The sequence below is a fragment of the Dendrobates tinctorius genome, unplaced genomic scaffold, assembly GCF_039654945.1.
Source record: "Dendrobates tinctorius isolate UK_male_01 unplaced genomic scaffold, ASM3965494v1 ptg000241l, whole genome shotgun sequence".
NCBI lineage: Eukaryota > Metazoa > Chordata > Amphibia > Anura > Dendrobatidae > Dendrobates > Dendrobates tinctorius.
The window spans coordinates 5,942,433-5,966,080 of record NW_027361908.1 but is presented as its reverse complement, the minus strand read 5'-3'; the positions used below and the strand labels follow the sequence as shown (position 1 = coordinate 5,966,080).

The window sequence follows — 23,648 nt, the reverse complement described above, 5'->3', positions numbered from 1 at the left end:
ACACTATTACACCCGGTCACGGTTCTGGCCGTGCACCCATGTTCTGGTGCTGCCCCCAGTTCTGGTCCCTCACCTGCTCCTGCTCACCACATTGCCCCTGTACCTTGGCGAGATCCCTGTCTGGATCGTAGTGCTCTGTCTGTCCCTCGGCGTCCTGCTGTTGCTTCTCTCTCCCCCACTTCCTGGCACGCTGCCAGCAGGCCTTCAGGGAGAATGCTTAGGATGCGTGCGCTTCCCTCTGGTCTCTCCTTATTCATATAACCTAGATGATGCTGTCATTAATCATCTACATCCTTCTGGCAAGATGTCTTGAGGAGAATAGGTCGTTCATTATTGAAGTCCATCAGAATTCATCAAGTTCTCTTCATTTTGAGCATACCTTATATATATATTTATGTGTTATGTAAGTATAGGCATGTAATTGTACTATATATATATATATATATACTGTGTATATATATATATATATATATATATGTATACATTATCTATGACATTTTTTGATATTGTAGTATATACAGTAGTCTTTATGGTGCACATAAATCACTTTACCATTTTGTTTTTGTTATTGTAATTATAGTGCTTTGAAGAAAGCACTATCTTGTAATCCGAACGCTGCTAACTTATTAATGTGGTTTGAAAAAACCACTATATTGTAATCCGAACGCTGCTAACTTCTTCTTATTATTATTATTCAGTTGATTTCCGCAATTAATGCGGCCCGAACAGCTACACGCACAGACTCCGTTGAGGTGCCATTTCGAAGCCAGCATCCATGAGTGGTGTGCTAAGTATTTTTCGTGTCGATCGGATTTGTAGTTTTTGCGCAATTTGCGTTAGAAAATTTTTTTTCCCGTCATTGGAATGCACTGTCTCAATGCTTTTCAATGGGGAAATGTTGCCACAGACAAAACATGCCCTGAGGCAATTGAAATGGCAGTTAAGTTCATTGATATGCGCAGGCAGACCCAGTTACTATGCCAACGCCTACGAACTTCACATGACACCCCCAGGACACAGATTCTGGCACATAATATCAGCTCTTGAATCGAAACCCACAGCACAAATGCAAATCTAGCTTCATCACATGACGCACGCCCCTGAGAGAGAATGTGTGCCAAAGTGGATTTAGAAGCCCAGTGAGTCAAACTAGCTCTTAAACGGCCGACGCGCCTAAGTGATTCTTAAAGGGACGGCTGTCAGGAACACCGCACTGAGCTTACTCACTGAGCCAGTGCGCGTGTCCTGAGTAAAGCGAACAGTGCTCAAAGATACCTGTGGAGCGGGCAGCAGCCAAGTAGATGCGTACTTCAGAGCCGCAGGACCTGAAGCACGTGACTGCTAGGGGCGTGGCCTAAACTCCACAGAGCTAGGAGCTGCAAGATAACTCCTAGCAAGGTGACTGCGAGACAAAGTTACCAGGGGGCATAGACAGGGAGAATAGTCAAGACGTAGCCAGTGAGTCACACACAGAGAAAGCTGCAAAGGTACAAGAGGGGCGAGCAGAGAGTAGTCAGGTCACAGGCAATGAGTCATACACAGAGATAATAACACAGTACAAAATCAACAGGCAAACTCACAACGGGAAACAGAACCGGGTCAGAACCATATAAACAAGCTATAGCAACAGACAGGCACACAGGGGTCAGCACACTAGGCCAAAGGCAAAAGTATAACTGGCAGGGATTGAAGCTTCCCAGGGGTTTAAGAAGCTCTCCCAGAACCAGAAAGAGGCCACAATCATTAACCCCAGGTGTGCAGGTCAAAACCTGCACCGAGCTCCAGACATTAACCCCAGGTGTGCAGCTCAAAAACCTGCACTGGGATCATGACACCGGTGCACCAAAATGAGTCTTAAAGGGTCGGTGCGCCAAATCGAAACCTGAGTGACCCCAGGCTCCAAATTGGAGGCTGAGCCACCCCGGCCTCCAAATCGGAAGCTGATCGACCCTGGCCTACAAATCGGAGGCTGAGCCACCCTGGCCTCCAAATTGGACCCAGAGTGGCCCCGCTCACCAAATCGGACCGAGAGGGGCTCCACCCACAAAATCAGACCCTAAGGGGCCCCACCCACAAAATCGGACCGAGGGGCCCCAGCCACAAAATCGGACCCTGAGGGGCCCCAGCCACAAAATCGGACCCTGAGGGGCCCCAACCACAAAATCGGAACCTGAGGGGCCACACCCACCAAATCGGACCCTGAGGGGCCCTGCCCACAAAATCGGACCCTGAGGGTCCTCGCCCACCAAATCGGAACCAGAGTGGCCCCGCCCACCAAATTGGACCCAGAGGGGCTCCACCCACAAAATCAAACCTTAAGGGGCCCCACCCACAAAAAAGGACCTTGAGGGGCCCCGGCCACAAATTCGGACCCTGAGGGGCCCCAACCATAAAATCGGACCCTGAGGGGCCCCGGCCACAAAATCGGACCCTGAGGGACCCCACCCACAAAATCGGACCCTGAGGGGCCCCACCCACAAAATCGGACCCTGAGGGGCCCCACCCACAAAATCAGACCCTGAGGGTCCCCAACCACAAAATCGGACCCTGAGGGGCCCCGGCCACAAAATCGGACCCTGAGGGGCCCCGGCCACAAAATCGGACCCTGAGGGGCCCCACCCACAAAATCAGACCCTGAGGGGCCCCAACCACAAAATTGGACCCTGAGGGGCCTCGCCCCCCAAAGCGGACTCTGAGGGGCCCCACCCACCACATCGGACCCTGAGGGGCCCCGCCCACCAATTCAAACCCTGAGGAGCCAGGCCGCCAAATCGGATCCTGAGGGGCCCCACCCACCAAATCAGACCCGAGGGTCCCCACAGGCCAAAGTGACCCCTGAGAGGCACCCACAGTTAAAACGGATCCTGAGTTGAAAGCCTTGCAGGGGCAGCAGTCAAGTCTCTCTTAAAGGGGCAGCCCGGGTACCATTTCAAAGCACTATCTGTACTTCCTTCAGGAAATACACTTCTAGTTCTTCTTCTGCTTCTTCTTATTATTATTATTCAGTTGATTTTCCGCAATTAATGCGGCTCGAACCGCTACACGCACAGACTCCATTGAGGTGTCGTTTCGAAGCCAGCGTCCACTAGTGGTGTGCTAAGTAATTTTCGTGTCGATCGGATTTGTAGTTTTTGCGCAATTTGCGTTTGAAAAAACATTTTCCTCAATGCATTTCAATGGGAAAATGTTGCCACAGGGAAATCATGCCCTGAGGCGATTCAAATGGCAGTAAAGCTCATTGATATGCGCAGGCAGACCCAGTTACTATGCCAACGCCTACGAACTATACATGACCCCCCCAGGACACAGTTTCTACCAGATAATTTCTGCTCTTAAAGCGATACCCAAAGCACAAATGCAAATCTAGCTTCATTACATGACGCATGCCCCTGAGAGAGTGTGCGCCAAAGTGGATTTAGAAGCCCAGTGAGCCAAACTGGCTCTTAAAGGGCCAACGCGCCAAAGTGATTCTTAAAGGGTAGTTGTAGTTGTGCTATTTGGCCACCCCTAAACAGTGCTCATAGCAAAAATGGTTGCAGTGGGCCCAGACATTCATGATCACTGATTTTAAAACAGTCTTCTTCTTACTGATGAGTGCCGTTCAACCCTGTGGATAGTCCAGATAAATGGAGTAGTGGATGGCTGATGGATGGTTACCATGTCCCACAAGGCTGCAATGTCAGCAAAAAGGTGAGAATCATGTTTCGGAATCATGAGGAGAGAGCTAGAAGACACCTTTGGTGTCCCTGAAAGCATGAAAATAACCTCAGAAGAGTATAGTTTTTTACTGACCACTTTCTTCCATGGTACAAAAAGAAGAACTGTATCATCCATAGCAAAATCATCATCATGCATAACAATGCACCATCTGATGCTGGAAAGAATATATCTAAGTTATTGGCTGCTGTGGGCATAAAAGGAGAGAAAGTCATTGGGTGGCAGCCATTCTCTCCTGACTCCAACCAATATTGAGAACATTTGGAGTACCCTCAAGCAAAAGATCTATTAGGGTGGATGAAGTTCATATCAAAGCACCAGCTCTGGGGGGCTATTTCAATATCCTACAAAGAAATTCAAGCAGAAATTATCCAAAAACTCACACGTTCAATGGATGGAAGACTTGTGAAGGTGCTATCAAACAAGAGGTCCTATGTTAATATGCAACACTTTTGAATTCAGTAACTGTGACCTCTTAATGCTGTAAATTCAACAAATTACTATTTACAGGTCATTGCAGCCTATAAAATGTTTGGAAACGCTGCTGTGCATAATAATTTGGAACAGTGCATTTTGAGATTTTTTAATTTTGAAAAAAAATTCTGTTATTATTGGGAGGTTTGCACAATATAATTTAATTTACACTGTTAACAGTGCATGATTTGAACTCATTTCCATCAACTATTTAGGAAGATCAGAGAAAAATAGAATTTACACTATAATTTGGAACACGGTATAGTTACTATCATTCCTTCTCTGTCCAGTTATGGTTTTTGCTTTTAGCGGTGTTGGGCTGCCTCATTACTGTGCTGATAAAAGTTGTGGTGGAGAAAGATTTCTGACATATGGAACTCCACAGTGTATCATAAATCAGATGAGCTGTGGTGTAACACCCCTGCTGCACCCATGTTCTGCCACAGCCCTGCCCATTTTGGTGAAGCTAGTAGAAGTTGGCATAAAGGTTTTGAGAAGTCACAAAATTTTGGCTCCATATTTTTTGAGACAACCTGTTAAGTCCAGCTTATCTTTTGGTTTTACAACTGCATTTTAATGTTGAGAACCAATGTGGTGGCCCTGTTGTGACTCCATACGAAACAGAGCCAAAATAAGGCTATATGATAGACTGAAATGCTGGTGGAAATGCAATGAGACAGGAATCCATGGAAGCGATTTATTGGTCAACGCGTTTTGAAGTTTCAAATTTCTTCATCAGGACAATCTCTTACAGTGGCATTTAACATGCACGTGCCGGAAGCACATCACAAACCATGCCCATCGGCACCCCTGCTACATGATCGCAGGGCACCAATGGGTTGTTATGACATCCCAGGGTCTGCAGGAGACCCACGTGTTTGTCATTGCAGAACTGCTATGAGCACCCCATGTAGCCAGGGTTCATAGCATATGATCAGATCTGCTACACATAGCAGGGCGAGAGCCCTGCTACGTGTTGCACAAACAATCAGTATATTGCAGCTTGACGTTTCCTAAGGAGGCTATTGAAGCAAGTGAAAAGTAAAAATAAGTTTTTACAAATATTTTTAAAAATCACCCTTTTTAACCAATTCAAAATAAATAAATAAAAACACATATTTGATATCGCTGCATTCAGAAACGCATGATCCATCAAAATATGAAAAGAATTAATCAGATCGGTAAACGGCGTAATGAGAAAGAAAATCAAAACGCCAAAATTATGTTTTCTGGTTGCCGCAACATTGCAATAAAATGCAAAAACAGGAGATGAAAACATCGTATCTAGCTTAAAATGGTATCAATAAAAACGTCAGCACAGCGTGTAAAAAATAAGCTGTCATCCAACCCCATATTGTGAAAAATAGAGACATTATGGGTTTCAGAAAATGGTGCCATATTTAGCATTTTATTTTAACAAAATTTGGATTATTTTTTCACCACTTATATAAAAAAAAGAACATATACATGTTTAAAATCTGCAAATGCGTATTTATTCACCTGGAGAATCATAAAGGAAGGTCAATTTTAGCATTTAGTGAACATAGTAAAAAAAAAAAAAAAAAATATTGTAAAATTGCACTTTTTTTTGCAATTTCACTGCATATTTTTTTCAGGTTTTCCAGTAAACTATATGGTAAAATCAATGATGTTGTTCAAAAGTACAACTCGTCCCACAATAACAAGCTGTCACATGGCCATATTAAAAATAAGAAAAAGTTATGGTTCTGGGAAGAAGAGATGAAATAGCACAAATGGAAAATCCCAAGGTGGTGAAGGGGTTGACCAAATTTCATTCCAGTCCTTGTTGTTTCCATCTTAGTGGTTATGAGCACACAACTAGACCAAGTGAGCACCTTTGCTCACATTCTTTCAATTACAGCTGTTCCTCACCAAATTAGAATATCGTCAAAAAGTTAATTTATTTCCGTTCTTCAACACAAAAAATGAAACTCATATATTATATAGAGTCGTTACAAATAGAGTGAACTATTTCACATGTTTATTTCTGTTAATGTTGGTGATTATGGCTTACAGCCAATGAAAACCCCAAAGTCATTATCTCAGTAAATTAGAATAATTAACAAAAACCCCTGCAAAGGCTGCCTAAGCATTTAAAAAGGTCCCTTGAAAAGATTGTTTAAAAAGGCCATTCAAAAATTGGGGGGAGATTCACAAGGAGAGGACTGCTGCTAGAGTAATTGCTTCAAGCGCCACCACACCCAGAAATATCCAGGTCATGGGCTACAAGTGTCTCATTCCTTTTGTCAAGCCACTCATGACCAATAGAGAACGCCAGAAGCGTCTTACCCGGGCCAAGGAGAAAAGGAACTGGACTACTGCTCAATGGTTCAAGGTGTTGTTTTCAGATGAAAGTACATTTTGCATTTCATTTGGAAATCAAGGTGCCAGAGTCTGGAGGAAGAGTGGAGAAGCACACAATCCAAGCTGCTGGAAGTCTACTGTGAAGTTTCCACAATCAGTGATGGTTTCGGAAGCCATGTCATCTGCTGGTGTAGGTCCACTGTATTTTATCAAAACAAAAGTCAGAGCACCCGTCTACCAGAAAATTTTAGAGCACTTCATGCTTCCCTCTGCCAACAAGCTTTTTGGAGATGGAAATGTCATTCTCCAGCAGGACTTGGTACACACTTGTAAAAGTACCAATACCTGGTTTAAATACAACAGTATCACTGTGCTTGATTGGCCAGCAAACTCGCCTGACCTTAACCCCATAGAGAATCTATGTGGTATTGTCAAGAGGAATATGAGAGACACCAGACCCAACAATGCAGATGAGCTGAAGGCTGCTATCAAAGCAACCTGGGTTTCCATAACACCTCAGCAGTGCCACAGGCTGATTGCTTCCATACCACACTGCATTGATGCAGTAATTGATGCAAAAGAAGCCCCGATCAAGTATTCAGGGCAATTACTGAACATACATTTCAGTAGGCCAACATTTCGGATTTTAACCCCTTACCTACAAAGGACGTAATATTCCGTCCATGTGACCATGGACCTAACTACCATGGACGGAATATTACGTCCCAGCGATCAGCGGCGCCCACGTGGTGAGCGCCGCTGATCGCGGCCGGGTGTCAGCTAATTATCATAGCTGACACCCGGCACAATGTGTCAGGGGCGGTCATGGACCGCCCCCGACACGTTAACCCCTTGCACACCACGATCAAACGCGATCGCGACTCCTTTCCTCCAGGCCCCCGAATCCAAGATGGCGACGGGAGCCTTCGGGGGCCTGCAGGAAGCTGGCTTCCTCAGTGCCTGCAAAGCGCAGGCATGAGGAAGCCTTCTGCAGTGCCTGTGTCAGATCGCTGATCTGTCACAGTGATCTGTGATGTGACAGATCAGCGATCTGTCACAGGACAGTGATGTCCCACCTGGGACAAGGTAATAAAGTAAAAAAAAAAAAAAAAAAAGTGTTAAAAATAATTTAAAAAAAAATCGCTAAATAAATTAGTAAAAAAAAAAAAATATTCCCCAATAAATCCATTTTTTCAAAATAAAAAAAAAACCAAAAACAATAAAAGTACACATATTTGGTATTGCCGCGTCCGTAATGACCTGCCCTATAAAACTGTCCCATTAGTTAACCCCTTTAGCGAACCCCTTAAAAAATAAAAAACGAAGCAAAAAATAATGATTTATTATCATACCACCGAACAAAAAGTGCAATAACGCGCGATCAAAAAGACGCATATAAATATCCATGGTACCGCTGAAAACGTCATCTTGTCCCGCAAAAAACGAGCCGCCATACAGCATCATCCGCAAAAAAATAAAAAAGTTATAGCTCGCAGAATAAAGCGATACAAAAATAATTATTTTTTATATAAAATTGTTTTCATTGCAAAAAACCGACAAAACATAAAAAAACGACCTAAATGAGGTATCGCTGTAACCGTACTGACCCGAAGAATAAAAACGCTTTATCAATTTTACCGCACGCGGAACGGTGTAAACGCACCCCCCAAAAGAAATTCATGAAACGCTGGTTTTTGTTCATTCTGCGTCCCAAAAATCGAAATAAAAAGCGATCAAAAAATGTCACGTGTCCGAAAATGGTACCAATAAAAACGTCAACTCGTCCCGCAAAAAATAAGACCTCACATGACTTAGTGGGTCAAAATACGGAAAAATTATAGCTCACAATATGTGGTGATGCAAAAACTATTTTTACAATAAAAAGCGTCTTTTAGCGTGCGACAGCCGCCAAACATAAAAACCGCCATAAATCGTAAATCAAACCCCCCCGATATCACCCCCTTAGTTAGGGAAAAATAATAAAACTAAAAGAAAATGTATTTATTTCCATTTTCCCGCTAGGGTTAGGGCTAGGGTAGGGTTAGGGCCAGGGTTAGGGCTAGGGTTAGGGCTCAGATTAGGGTTAGGGGTGTGTTGAGGTTAGGGTCGGAGTTATAATTGGGGGGTTTCCACTGTTTGGGCACATCAGGTGCTCTCCAAAGGCAACATGGCATCTGATCTCAATTCCAGCCAATTCTGCGTTGAAAAAGTCAAATGGTGCTCCTTCCCTTCCAAGCTCTGCCATGCGCCCAAACAGTGTTTTACCCCCACATGTAGGGTATCAGCCTACTCAGGACAAATTACAAAACAACTTTTGGGGTCCAATTTCTCCTGTTACCCTTAGGAAAATAAAAAATTGGGGGCAAAAATATAATTTTGCGGAAAAATTTTTTTTTTTATTTTCACGCCCAGGCGTTATAAACTTCTGTGAAGCACTTGGGGGTTCAAAGTGCTCTCCACACATCTAGATAAGCTCCGTGGGGGGTCTAGTTTCCAAAATGGGGTCACTTGTGGGGAGTTTCAATAGTTTAGGTACATCAGGGGCTCTCCAAACGCACATGACACCCGCAGACCAATCCATCAAAGTCTGCATTCCAAAACGTCACTACTTCCCTTCCGAGCCCCGACGTGTGCCCATACAGTAGTTTTCTCCCATATATGAGGTATCAGCGTACTCAGGACAAATTGGACAACAACTTTTGGGGTCCAATTTCTCCTGTTACCCTTGGGAAAATAAAAAAAATGGGGACTAAAAGATGATGTTTGTTGAAAAAATACGATATTTTTATTTTCACGCCCGGTCGTTATAAACTTCTGTGAAGCACTGGGGGGTTTAAAGTGCTCACCACACATCTAGATAAGTTCATTAGGGGGTCTAGTTTCCAAAATGGGGTCACTTGTGGGGGGTTTCCACTGTTTAGGTACATCAGGGGCTCTCCAAAAGCAACATGACACCCGCAGACCATGCCATCAAAGTCTGCATTCCAAAACGTCACTACTTCCCTTCCGAGCCCTGATGTGTGCCCATACAGTAGTTTTCTCCCACATATGAGGTATCAGCGTACTCAGGACAAATTGGACAACAACTTTTGGGGTCCAATTTCTCCTGTTACCCTTGGGAAAATAAAAAAAATTGGGGACTAATTGATCATGTTTGTGGAAAAAATACGATTTTTTTATTTTCATGCCTGGGCATTATAAACTTCTGTGAAGCCCTTGGGGGTTCAAAGTGCTCACCACACATCTAGATAAGTTCCTCAGGGGGTCTAGTTTCCAAAATGGGATCATTTGTGGGGGGTTTCCACTGTTTAGGTACATTAGGGGCTCTCCAAAGGCAACATGACACCCACAGACCATTCCATCAAAGTCTGCATTCCAAAACATCACTACTTCCCTTCCGAGCCCCGACGTGTCCCCATACAGTAGTTTTCTCCCACATATGGTGTGTCAGCGTACTCAGGACAAATTGGACAACAGCTTTTGGGGTCCAATTTCTCCTGTTACCCTTGGGAAAATAAAAAAGTGGGGACTAAAAGATGATGTTTGTGGAAAAAATACGATTTTTTTATTTTCACGCCCGGACGTTATAAACTTCAGTGAAGCACTGGGGGGTTCAAAGTGCTCACCACACATATAGATAAGTTCCTTGGGGGGTCTAGTTTCCAAAATGGTGTCATTTGTGGGGGGTTTCTACTGTTTTGGTACATCAGGGGCTTTCCTAACGCGACATGGTGTCCGATCTCAATTCCAGCCAAAAACGTCAAATGGCGCTGCTTCCCTTCCGAGCTCTGCCATGCGCCCAAATAGTGGTTTACCCCCACATGTGGGGTATCAGCGTACTCAGGATAAATTGCACAATATCTTTTAGGGTCCTGTTACTTTTGGAAAAATAAGAATTGAGGGTGAAAAGATCGTTTTTTTGGAAAAAATATGATTTTTTAATTGTACTGCTGTACGTTATAAACTTCTGTGAAGCCCTTGGGGGTTCAAAGTTCTCACCACACATCTAGATAAGTTCCTTGGGGGGTCTAGATTCCAAAATGGTGTCATTTGTGGGGGGTTTCCACTGTTTTGGTACATCAGGGGTTTTCCAATCGCGACATGGTGTCCGATCTCAAATCTAGCCAAAAATGTCAAATGGCGCTGCTTCCCTTCCGAGCTCTGCTATGCGCCCAAATAGTCATTTACACCCACATATGGGGTATCAGCGTACTCAGGACAAATTGCACAATAACTTTTAGGGTCCTGTTACCCTTGGAAAAATAAAAATTGGGGTGAAAAGATCATTTTTGTGGAAAAAATATGATTTTTTAATTGTACCGCTGTACGTTATAAACTTCTGTGAAGCCCTTGTGGGTTCAAAGTTCTCACCACATATCTAGATAAGTTCCTTGGGGGGGTCTAGTTTCCAAAATGGGGTCAGTTGGGGGGTTTCCACTGTTTAGGTACATCAGGGGCTCTCCAAACGTGACATGGCGTCCGATCTGAATTCCAGCCAATTTTGCATTGAAAAAGTCAAACGGCGCTCCTTCCCTACTGAGGTCTGCCATGCGCTGAAACAGTGGTTCCCCCCCACATATCAGGTATCAGCGTACTCAGGACAAATTGCACAATAACTTTTGCAGTCCAATTTCTCCTGTTACCCTTGGTAAAATAAAGAAAATTGAACCTGAAGTATTTTTTTTGTGAAAAAAAGTTAAATGTTCATTTTTTTTTTAATATTCAAAAAATTCCTGTGACGCAACTAAAGGGTTAATAAACTTCTTGAATGTGGTTTTAAGCATCTTAAGGGGTGCAGTTTTTAGAATGGTGTCACTTTTGGGTATTTTCTATCATATAGACCCCTCAAAGTGGCTTCAAATGTGAAGTGGTCCCTAAAAATAAAATGGTGTTGCAAAAATGAGAAATCGCTGGTCAATTTTTAACCCTTATAACTTCCTAACAAAAAAAAATTTTGGTTCCAAAATTGTGCTGATGTAAAGTAAACATGTGGGAAATGTTATGTATTAAGTTTTTTGTGTGCCGTATTGCTGTGATTTAAGGGCATAAAAATTCAAAGTTGGAAAATTGCGAAATTTTCAAAATTTTCGCCAAATTTCCGTTTTTTTCACAAATAAACGCAAGTTATTTGAATGCAATTTTACCACTAACATGAAGTACAATATGTCACGAGAAAACAATGTCAGAATCACCGGGATCCATGGAAGCGTTCCAGAGTTATGACCTCATAAAGGTACAGTGGTCAGAATTGTAAAAATTGGCCCGGGAGTTAACGTGCAAACCACCCTTGGTAGTGAAGGGGTTAAAATCATTTTTCAAGCTGGTGTTATAAAGTATTCTAATTTACTGAGATAGTGACTTTTAGGTTTTCATTGACTGTAAGCCATAATCATCAACATTAACAAACACTTGAAATAGATCACTCTTTTTGTAAAGACTTTATATAATATGAGTTTCACTTTTTGTATTGAAGAGCTGAAATAAATTACCTTTTCGATGATATTCTAATTTTGTGAGAAGCACCTGTATTTCTCGGATAAGGTCCAATTGTGCTTATTGTCCTTCCAGCTTCACACTCCAAAAAAAGGCTATATGCATGAACCATTCTAGGCAGCTGCTTGCAATCAACTAGGGAGCGCTTACAGTATGTGTAGTAATGATAGTGATGCGTTTTTTGCAGCGATTCTAACAACGTTTGTGCTCTTTTCTGAGACATTAGTGACATCTATTTCTTAATTACGGTGTTGTGATTGGTATATATAATTCTTTATAAAAAAAAATCCCTTCAATAAATAGCTCTGTATTAATTAATAATGAAAAAAATGAATGTCAGTTGAAAAGGGCTGAAGTTCCTGTGACACTGATCTCTTGTAATCTGTCACAGCTAATTAGGAGTCTTTGTCAACTTATGAACACTTTTTCCAGAAAATCATTCTGGAAGTAATTTAGAACAACGTAGTCTGAGACACAGTTTTGACATTTTACCATGTTGTCAGATTGCTAACATATCTGTTGTATTGGTTCGCTGTCCACAGAGGCATTGGATAACTGATCGCAATGGTGCTTCTTTTATTTGCTAAACACATGTCCACATTTATGCTATCCGGTGGAGAAACTAGCTCTTTCAGCTTACAGATACCGCTATTAATACAATCTACCTTTTCTACATGTTATGATTTTGCATTCACAAACTGAACACTTACAATGACTTTGTGAACCTTGACCGTAAGCTAAGAACAAAGTGAGAAGTTTTCTGCTGTGTTTTAGTGCTCGGCTTGAGTATTTTGATTTCTGCAAACTTTCATGGAAGCAAGCTAATGTATCTGACACATCCAGAGGAATATATGGAAGTACGGGGTCTGTAATAAAAAGGAAAACATAGAATTTACATGCTATTGTAAAAGTCACATACTATCATTTGCTAGATTTACTAAGATGTTTACCAAGATATATTTAGGTGCTTCTAAACTGTTGCACCGTCCCTCAGTTATTAAAAATGTCTTCCATGTATTCAAGAATTATGTAGAGTCAACATACAACTATATAAGCCGACAAAGAAGATTGCTTTAGGAAAAACGGCACTTTAGGAAACATTCACAAGGAGATTTCTGACACAGATTACACATCAAAATCTTTAAAAAAAACCCAGCATCAATTCCACTTGCAACTATCTTCTTATTAAACAAAGAAAAATCCAAGAAATGAGCAGGAACACAAGTTAGTATAAGTGCAATGTGTTAATGGCCACAGTGTGACTGTGCACATACACCTTGCACTTATGCCCACTTGTGTTCCAGCTCATTTCTTTGGTTTTGCTTTAGTTTTTTGCACATTGTATATTTGGGGCTTTTTGGTCTGGGTATCTTGTCTACATAGCTTTCCAGGGGCAGGCAGGTGTCTGAACAGTCGGGTCTGAGGTCTGCAGAGATCTAGTGAGGTGAATTACAAGAGATAGGATAGGACCATCCCGATTGGGTACACTGGTCATGGTGTGATGGCTTTTACATTCTTTTGATCAAAGTAGTGTCAACTAAGTACCCTATGCTATTTACATGCACTATTATTATTTATTTGCTTACTTACTGCAGGGTATTTGCTCATTTTGCTTTTATCCTAGGTTTTAGCTTATTAATTTAAATGGGAAAATGTACATGTAGAGCGCATGTTGCAATATTTTCTGTGTGATGCTTAATACATGAAAGTAAAATCATCATATCAATTCTTTAGCATGTTTTCCATGCGTAAAATGCTTTTTATTGTGGTTTTTAATGCATGTTTAGAAAGTTTTTGTTGTAAAAACAAGGCAACAAACATACACTACATCTTATATTATGATGAAAAATACATAAAAAAAATTATATTAAAAAAATCTATCAAAATACTGAGTATTTTTACAAACTGATGTCAAAGACATTTTTTTTTTAATTCAATCCATGTGAACATATCCTTTCCTAAACAATAATAATCCACATGGCATAGCCGTGTACAGGAGGCTGTATGGAGGCACTATAGGTCAATTTATCTTGACCGTACATTTTTAAAGTCAGTTTTGCTTGAGGTGGATTTCCACCAAATGTATTTTATTAGTCTTTCACTATGCTTGATAAATTTAGTGCACCTTTAAGTACAACACTTCTGTTTAGAAAAGTAGAGGGTTCAGGTGATGAGCACTCCCATGAAAGTAAAAAAGTAAAGATTCACCAAAATTCACAATTTAACGAAAAAAGTTAACATGTATTAAAACCACAATGCATTTTTACCGTAACCTGCCAGACATCTGTGGAAGCGGTTATCACCTGATCCGCTACTCCTAATTTCGCTCTGCTGGAACTCTTCCTGGAGGATATCCATGCACCGGACCCATTTGCTTCTCACATGTACGCATTATGTGGTTGTCACGTTAGCACAATTCTCTAAAGTGAGAGCCTTATCTATAATGCTAACATTGTTTTTAAATTTACTACTTTCACAAACCGCTACTTTCTTTCTTTTTCCTCACTGGAAAATCCATAGATCACATACGTCTATCTAGAAATGTTTTTTTTCAGTTTTTATGGCACAGCCAACTGAATTGAGAACTTTCCTAAAGAATCCAAAATTCATATATCTGATTAAATCTATTTATGAAAGTAACCAAACTCCCTTTTTTGCCAACAATTAAAGGGAACCTGTCATCAGATTTATGCTGAACGTACCACAAGTAGCATGAATTGAACGCTGACTGTGAAATTGCAGCCAGATAGGCTTTACTCTGAGATGCTGCATACATAGGAAAGGAACTGTCAGTCAAAGGATCCAGGGCGGGGAGAAGCCGGACAGCATTAGACTAAGAGTGCTTGTACATTGCATTCAGGCACCCCTGTCAGGGCTTAAATCCGAACCTCCCTCAAAATGTGATTCGGACATAAGCACCAATGGGGCCATAGACTATAATGGTGCCAGCAGAGCGAATGTGCGCTCTTCCATGCATCATTTTTAGGCGTATACACCTACTGGAGGCGGACACTCAGATGTAGTCTACTATGTCGCATTATTAAGTCTTCTCCAGTAGGCTTTCACGCTTGAATTTGATGCACGTCAGAGCTCTCATTCGCTGTCAGCACCATTATAGCCTATGGACCTGTCGGTGTATACGTACGAATCCCATTTTGAGGGTGGTTTAGATGTAACCCCTGTGGTACAGTAAAGGATGTTTTACTGGATGGGAGATATGCTTCTCCCAGTAGGTTAATGTTTGGCCGGGTTTTTCCCTAAAGATGGGACCTGCGATGATGTCAGGGTCACGTGATCAGCCCATGTGATGTCTACCTCACTGGTCGGAGGGGTTAGGCCCTATGTAATGGAGGTTGGTAATTGCCACAGTGTGAGTGTGTTTCTGGAAGCTACAGGAACTTGTGTGGACTCAGCCTGAAACTTGTATACAGGATTCCCGTGCTGCAGGACTATAGCAGCAAGACTCGGAAGGACCCCGGGAATGGCACCTGGCGGATGCCGCAGGACCTGGCAGCCTTTAGTTACGCCCGTCCCTTGCAAGGGGTGAGTCTGGGACCAGTGGTTCTCCAAGCTGGAGTATGTGGTTGGTTTTCCTTATGTTCTGTTAAGCTGCTGGTTACGGAGTGACATTAAAACCACTGGAATTGGACTTTATGCCTGTGTGTTACCTCGTTAATGCCACCCGGCTATTGCCTACCAGAGCGAATCCCTACAATTGGTGGAGAATGCGGGCAGAAGCAGTGAGGCCAGGCTGTTTTTATTCTTGATTTGTACCCCAGCCTATGTCCTGGATGAAACGAGTGGCAGAGACCGAGGCGAGGAACGTTCCAGAAATGGAGGCCACGGTAAAAACGCTCATAGAGGCCATGCGACAGCAGCAGCAGGCTATGCAGCAGCAGGCTACACAGCAACAGCAGGCTATGCAGCAGCAGGCTACACAGCAGCAGCAGGCTATACAGCAGCAACAGGAGGCCATGCGGCAGCAACAGGAGGCCATGCGACAGCAGGCTATGCAGCAGCAGTAGGAAACCAATCAGCTGTTGATACAGCATATTACGACAGCACAGGCAAAAGGAACTGACCGGGGAATCCATGATATTCGGAAAGCGGTTCGTACAGCGATTCCCAAAATGGAGAAATCGGACGATGTGGAGGCGTATCTGGAGATGTTCTAAGGAGTCGCTGAGAGAGAGAAGCTCCCCCGGGACCATTGGGCAGATGTCCTTGCTCCGTTTCTGACCTCAGGACCGTTGAAAGCGTGTCAGGACCTACCCCCAGAGCAAAGGGTGGACTACACGGTAGTCAAGGGTGAGATATTGGCACGCCTTGGGGTAAATGTGTTAGTGCGGGCCCAGCGGGTACACCAGTGGGAGTTTACTCCCTCCAAGCCAGCCCGGTCCCAGTATTACGACCTGTTGCACCTGTTACAAAAGTGGTTGCAGCCTGAGGTGTTGTCCCCCACGGCCATGCTGGACCGCATAGTGACTGATAAATTTTGGAGGGCTTTGCCCCACTCCCTCCAGCCATGGGTCGTACAGGTATCCCCCAGTAATGTCATGCAGATGATAGACCTTATGGAAAGGTATGGGGCTACCAAAGAGTTACAGGGAGGGACCCCTCGAAAGGTAACAAGACGTTTCTCTAAGTCCCCGCCCCTGGTTCGGCGAGTGGAGCCCAGGAAAGCCGCTAAGGACTTATCTGGGGAAGTAAGGAGCCCCATAATCTGCTGGCGGTGCCAGGAACCAGGTCATATGAGAGCTGATTGCCCCCACCTGACTGAGCCCATGGACACCAATTTTGGGTACCGCCAGTCCCATTATGCCAAACCAATGTGTGCAGTGGGCACCCCGAAAGGCCCCAATATGGAACATTTGTGTCGGGTGGAAGTGGAGGACACCCCGGCTGTGGCCTTATTGGACTCAGGGAGTCTTGTAACCCTGGTACGAGCCAGCTGGATACACACCAGCGAGTATACGGGTTGGAAAATTGGGGTGTTGTGTATACATGGAGACTTAAAAGACTATCCCACCACACTAGTGGTAATCAGCACGCCAGCAGAGAGGCGGTGCCACGAGGTGGGGGTGGTGACTAATTTACATTATGAAGTGATAATTGGAAGAGACTTTCTGTTTTCTGTGCTGTGGCCGTCTGTTGTCCCGTCCACTGTGCAACTGCCTGCACCAGAGGCAACCAGGTTACATTCTTCAGAAGGGGGGCATGAACCTGGTGGCCCGGAGGAAGAAGTGCTGGCGGTAGGAATAACCTTCCCTTCGGTGGAGGAGGGGGAGATTTCTCCCGTAGAAGTATTGGCTGGAGAGGTGGAAGACTTGCCGCTGGGACCCGAGTTGTCAGACTTGAGTGTATCAGGTGACAATTTTGGTACAGCGCAACTCTGAGACCTTTAGCCCGGGCCAGAGAAAATGTACTGTTTGTCAATGGGGAACCCCAACAACCTTGGGCAGATACGGTGTTTCCACGCTTTGAGTTGAACCAGGATTTGTTGTACCGAGTGGAGAAAATATGTGGGGAAATGGTAGAACAGTTACTGGTACCTCAGACGTATCGAAGGCTGGTAATGGATTTAGCGCATGCGCATGTACTTGGGGGGCATTTGGGCCAAAAGAAGAGCCTCGACCGAATTCTGCAGCGATTTTACTGGCCAGGGGTTCATGAAGAAGTTAAACGGTACTGTAGCTCCTGTACAGTATGCCAGGTAACCAGTCCCCAGCCTCACTTTCGGAGCCCTTTGGTGCCTTTGCCAATTATAGAGGTACCCTTCGAGAGAGTGGCCATGCACCTGGTGGGGCCTCTCAATAAGTCGGCAAGGGGACACCAACACATCCTTGTAGTTCTAGACTATGCTACCCGATATCCTGAGGTCATTCCTGTGCGCCACACATCAGCTAAGCTTATAGCAAAGGAACTTATGGGTATGTGTTCAAGGGTGGAAATTCCGCTAGAGATTCTAACAGACCAGGGAACCCCCTTTATGTCAAAAATTATGAAGGAACTCTGCCGGTTGTTAAATGTCAAACAGTTGCACACCTCGGTCTATCATCCCCAAACAGATGGTCTGGTAGAAAGGTTCAATAACACACTGAAGAGCATGTTAAAAAAGACAGTTTCCAAAGATGGGAAGGACTAGGATCTTTTATTGCCATATTTGTTATTTGCAGTGCGGGAGATGCCTCAGGCATCTATGGGGTTCTCACCCTTTGAACTACTGTATGGCAGGCGTCCGCGGGGCAGAGGCCTGGGAGAATCAACCTAGCCCCCACAAAAGTGTGATAGAACATGTTGCAAAAATGCAAAAGAGAATGGAGACCGTCCTACCCTTGGTCCGAGAACATATGGAGGCAGAACAATGGTCACAGAGTCGGGTCTATAACCGGGAGGCTCGGGTAAGAACCTTTAGCTCTGGGGATCGGGTCTTGGTGCTTGTGCCTACCGTAAATAGCAAATTTCTTGCAAGGTGGCAGGGACCCTACGAGATCATGGAGAAGGTGGGGCCAGTAGACTACAAGGTACACCAGCCAGGACGAAGAAAGCCAGAATAGGTTTACCATATTAATTTGCTTAAACCCTGGAAAGATAGAGAGCACCTTGGTGGGGATAGTCCGCTGCCAGCATTTCAGATGGAAAAGGCTCCTTTACCTCGGGGCGAGGCAGGAGAAACCCAACCCGGGGTCAAAATTGCAGATACTTTGTCTACTAAACAGGTTCAGGAGGTCCGGAAGTTCATTAGCCGAAATACAGATGTTTTTCCGGAGCTCCCAGGACGCACCTCCCTAATCCAACATGACACTGTCACAGAGCCACAGGCCAAGGTCCGACTAAAGCCATATCGGGTGCCTGAGGCCCGGCGACAAGCCATCTCGGAAGAGGTAAAAATGATGCTACAGTTAGGGGTCATAGAAGAGTCTCAGAGTGAGTGGGCCAGCCCAATAGTTCTAATACCCAAGCCTGATGGGTCTCTAAGATTCTGCAATGATTTTAGAAAACTCAATGACATTTCAAAGATTGACGCCTACCCCATGCCCCGGGTTGACGAGTTGATAGAGCGCTTTGGGCAAGCATGGTATTTTACAACTCTGGACCTCACAAAAGGTTATTGGCAGGTACCCCTAACAAAGGCGGCGAAGGGAAAAACGGCGTTTATAACACCTGAGGGGCTGTTCCAGTATAAGGTGTTACCCTTTGGATTGCATTGCGCTCCAGCAACGTTCCAGCGGTTAATGGATATTGTTCTCCGTCCCCATTGCTGCTATGCCTCAGCCTATCTAGATGATATCATTGTGTTCTGCACCGATTGGGAAAGCCACTTAGCAAAAGAACAGGCAGTGGTAGACTCCCTGCGACAAGCAGGGCTAACTGCCAACCCAAAGAAGTGTGTTTCATAGGGTTGGAGGAAGCCCGGTACTTGGGTTATGTCATTGGGAGAGGAGTTCTCAAGCCCCAAGTAAACAAGGTGGAGGCAATTCAGAACTGGCCCCGTCCCCTCACAACAAAACAAGTAAAGGCCTTTTTGGGTTTGGTGGGATATTACAGGCGATTCATTCCCAACTTTGCAACCCTGTCCGCGCCTTTAACAGATTGTTTAAAAGGAAAGAAAAAAAATCTGTGATGGTCCACTGGAATGATCAGTTAGAGGAGGCCTTTACAAAATTAAAATGGGTACTGTGTGGTACACCAGTCCTGATCACTCCAAATTTCAAAAAAGAGTTTGTGGTGTAGACTGATGCCTTTGAGATAGGGCTCGGTGCCGTGCTGTCTCAGGAAGTTAACGGGGAAGAGCATCCCGTTAGCTTCTTGAGCCGGAAGCTTACCCCAGCTGAAACCCGGTACAGTATTGTGGAGAGAGAGTGCCTGGCCATCAAGTGGGCACTGGAATCGTTGCGCTATTTGCTGGGGAGAACATTTCGGTTGGTGACAGATCATTCCCCTCTCACCTGGATGAGTCAAGCTAAGGAGAGGAATGCCCGAGTCACCAGGTGGTTCCTGTCCCTGCAAAATTTTAAATTTTCAGTGGAACATCGTGCAGGCAGACTACAGGGGACTGCATATGCCCTGTCCAGAGTTCACTGTATGTCATGTATCCACCCCTCTAGGGTTGAACATAGGGGGGAGGTATGTGGTACAGTAAAGGGTTTTTTACTGGATGGGAGATATGTTTCTCCCAGCAGGTTAATGTTTGGCCGGGTTTTTCCCTAAAGACGGGACCTGCGATGATGTCAGGATCACGTGATCAGCCCATGTGTCTACCTCACTGGTGGGAGGGGTTAGGCCCTATGTAATGGAGGTTGGTAATTGCCACAGTGTGAGTGTGTTTCTGGAAGCTACAGGAACTTGTGTGGACTCAGCCTGAAACTTGTATACAGGATTCCCGTGCTGCAGGACTATAGCAGCAAGACTCGGAAGGACCCCGGGAATGGCACCTGGCGGATGCCGCAGGACCTGGCAGCCGCTTAGTTACGCCCGTCCCGTGCAAGGGGTGAGTCTGGGACCAGTGGTTCTCCAAGCTGGAGTATGTGTTTGGTTTTCCTTATGTTCTGTTAAGCTGCTGGTTACTGAGTGACATTAAAACCACTGGAATTGGACTTTATGCCTGTGTGTTGCCTCGTTACTGCCACCTGGCTATTGCCTACCAGAGCGAATCCCTACAGCCCCAATGGGGGCCAGCTAACGGGTGCCTGAACATAATTTGAAAGCACCCTAAGAAGATGAGACACAGTCCCCTTCCAGCTTTTCAAAGTATGCTTACCTGACCATGATTCGCATCCAGTGTCTGATTCAGGCTGACCGTGGTTTAGGCAGTAATAATATGTAGACAGGTTCCTTTTAAAAAGAGAATGAGAGCGCCATAAAAAAAGAAAAATGTCGCCCCTGTCGTAGCAAAAACGGCATATAATAAAATTTGAGACTTTTGCATGCCATGCACAATTTAAAAGAAAAATAACGTTTGCATACATTAATAGGAAATCAGGGATATTCCAACGTATGGTAGTATCCAATAGAAGAATATTATAGTACTATGTATATCACAAGTATGGTTTGGAAAATAAATATTTTTGGTGCTGTATTTCCTAAATAAAGAGTGTTCCTGTTGGTGTATAAAAACAACTATATCCAGTTTAATTTATTTGCAAATATTATTTTAAAATAGCCTGATATTTTTCTTTAGTGCTATGTGGATGGAAGAAAAATGTGAGACCTACTTACAAAAATAATTAAAACCGTAAGAAATACAACAGTTATAATAACACAAAGGTATAAAATAGGTAACCGATAAACATTATCTGTAGAAAAGACTTTATCGGGCTTTACAGCTATTTGGATAAAGTCCAATGGTGCCCTCCTACAAATATAACCTTAATGTTTAGTAAAGTAAATGAAGTGACTACAAAATAACCATTTTACCAGACACGTGAGATTTAGTGGGATTAACTCCAAGTTCAGATAGTTTTCTGAACTAATAAAGTAATGGAGGAAAACATTTATGCAAGGCCATGAGCCACATACAGTACAGTAATAGCCTGCCAATAGTCAATGGGACTAACTTCAAGAATACTATATAAATCCTATAGAACGCATGAAGGTATAAGTTTACTACTATGAAACATTGAATTTTATTAAAGATATCACATAGTGGCTCAAATCATTTAATAATAACAAGAAGAAACAAAACAGTGAGGACTCGAGCAAAAATGGGACGTAGTCTACACACATTATATAAGGAGGGGCATCACTTGTATACAGTGTAAAAATAACCCCAACGCGTGTTTCGTGTGAGCTTCTTTGAAACGCAAGTAGACTATGTTAGGGTTGGCGGAACACACCAAATGAAATATAATAATAAGGTGCATTCGCAACCCGTGGTCCACCATGCAGAGATGGAACATGCTGCTAAGCAATGGAGGAACAAGATAGCGGTTGAACACCGAAAACACGCGGGTTACATGTCACCTGGTGTGAACAGCGACAAACTCTGTTACTTCACAGAGCCACAGTGACTACTTAATAGAACGCTGTTCCCTGTTAAATGTCACAGGGCTCAGCAGATATGGCACGAGTGAGGTCTCCAGGCTCAACCCCTAGAATGCAGGGACTCATAGACTGTAAGCTTGCGAGCAGGGTCCTCATTCCTCTTGGTATTTGTTATAATCTATGTGATTATTGTTATGCTGTAATGTCTATTGTCTGTACAAATCCCCTCGGAAATGTAAAGTGCTGCGGAATATGTCAGCGCTATAGAAATAAAATTTATTATTATTACTCGAGTCTGACCGGACCCACAATGTGCACGGCGTCGCACAAGCAATGCCACTACATGGGGCTGACACTAGGCACTGACTCTGCCTCCTATCAGCCTAGGCACTAGCTGGCAGGGTGAGCAACTCATGCATACCAAGGGTAGGGGTTTCATAATGAGTCAGTCACCAGAGACAATCATACGTGCAATACAACACACCACATGGTCTATACTAGAGCACGGCTGTGAGATCCTTTTATAGAGTCTGCCAGGACCTTGCTAGTGGACCAATCCGGGCTGGCTTGAGGACCTGAGCAGCTGACAACCGACCAACAATGAGAGGATGCCAGCCACCTCACGAGCCTGCTAAGTAGGGTGAATCCCGGACTTAGTCGCAGGAACGACTGCTTGCTGCTGTTTGCTGTTGATTGTGTGAGGCAGTGACAGGTGTCATATGTGAGGGTCGCTATGTGTCCCCCAGGATGTGCTCTGAAATGTATTAGATCCGCTGGAGTGCCTTGCGATCACAGCAATGTGTCTGTGACTCGCAGGGCAGAATAAAAGTAAGTTTGAACCTGGTCAAGCTATTTGGACCAAGGAGTTTGTTTAGGAAAACCCAGTATGGGCTTTTATTTTTTAAACAGACTGCAGGAAGGTAGTGGGGTCCGGTCCGTTTCCTCCTGCCCAGGTCTTATGAGTGGCCCATGGCCACAGGTTGGAAAAGGAAAAAAAAAACCCTGCTGGGAGGGTTGATTTAGTCAGTGTTGCTCTGGTGAGAAAACAGAGCAGGTGATCTGCAGAGCACGCTTGGTGAGTTAACACAGGGCCCGCGGAGCCAAAGGTACTGGCAACCCTCCCTGCATACCCGGCAGTACGTCGCTCACGGTAACTGCCCTGGACTGGGGTTTTGTTTACCCGGCTGCGATCCGAAAGATACAGCATGCTGAGTGAGTTTTGTTGGACATTAAAAACCTTTTTGTTTTGAACTGGCTTGGGTCACTGCTTCATAACTGCACAGCGTGGACACCGCTGCTTTACATATGGTGGAGAATGTGGGCAGTGTGAATTGAGGCATACCCAAAGCGTGCTGCATGTCGTATATTAGGCCTGCAAAGCTGCAGCTTAAGCCGACTGATAAGATGGAGGAAATACTGAGACAGTTGGCTGCCTCGCAGGTGCGACAGCAGAAGCTGCAAGAGGAACAGCAGCAAACTAACAATTTAATTCTGCAGCAGATTGCGGCTCTGCAAGAGGCAGAATCCCCAGCCACCACATACCGATCGGAAGCCCGGTACAAGGTCCGTTCAGCGCTGAGGAAAATGGCACCTGAGGACGACATGGAGGCTTTTCTCACCATCTTTGAACGCACTGCAGAGCGGGAGAAATTGCC

General features: G+C 44.2%; 1 protein-coding gene across 5 annotated transcripts in view; it reads right to left on the bottom strand.

Moving 5' to 3' along the window:
* The window catches only part of CFAP54 (cilia and flagella associated protein 54), a 703,284-nt gene that overhangs the window by 248,111 nt on the left and 431,525 nt on the right, over nucleotides 1-23,648 (bottom strand). For all 5 annotated transcript variants that reach the window (XM_073556932.1, XM_073556934.1, XM_073556933.1 and 2 more), the window contains exon 41: nucleotides 12,720-12,875. In XM_073556932.1, the coding sequence (XP_073413033.1) occupies nucleotides 12,720-12,875 (156 nt within the window). The remainder of the gene's footprint in view (nucleotides 1-12,719; nucleotides 12,876-23,648) is intronic.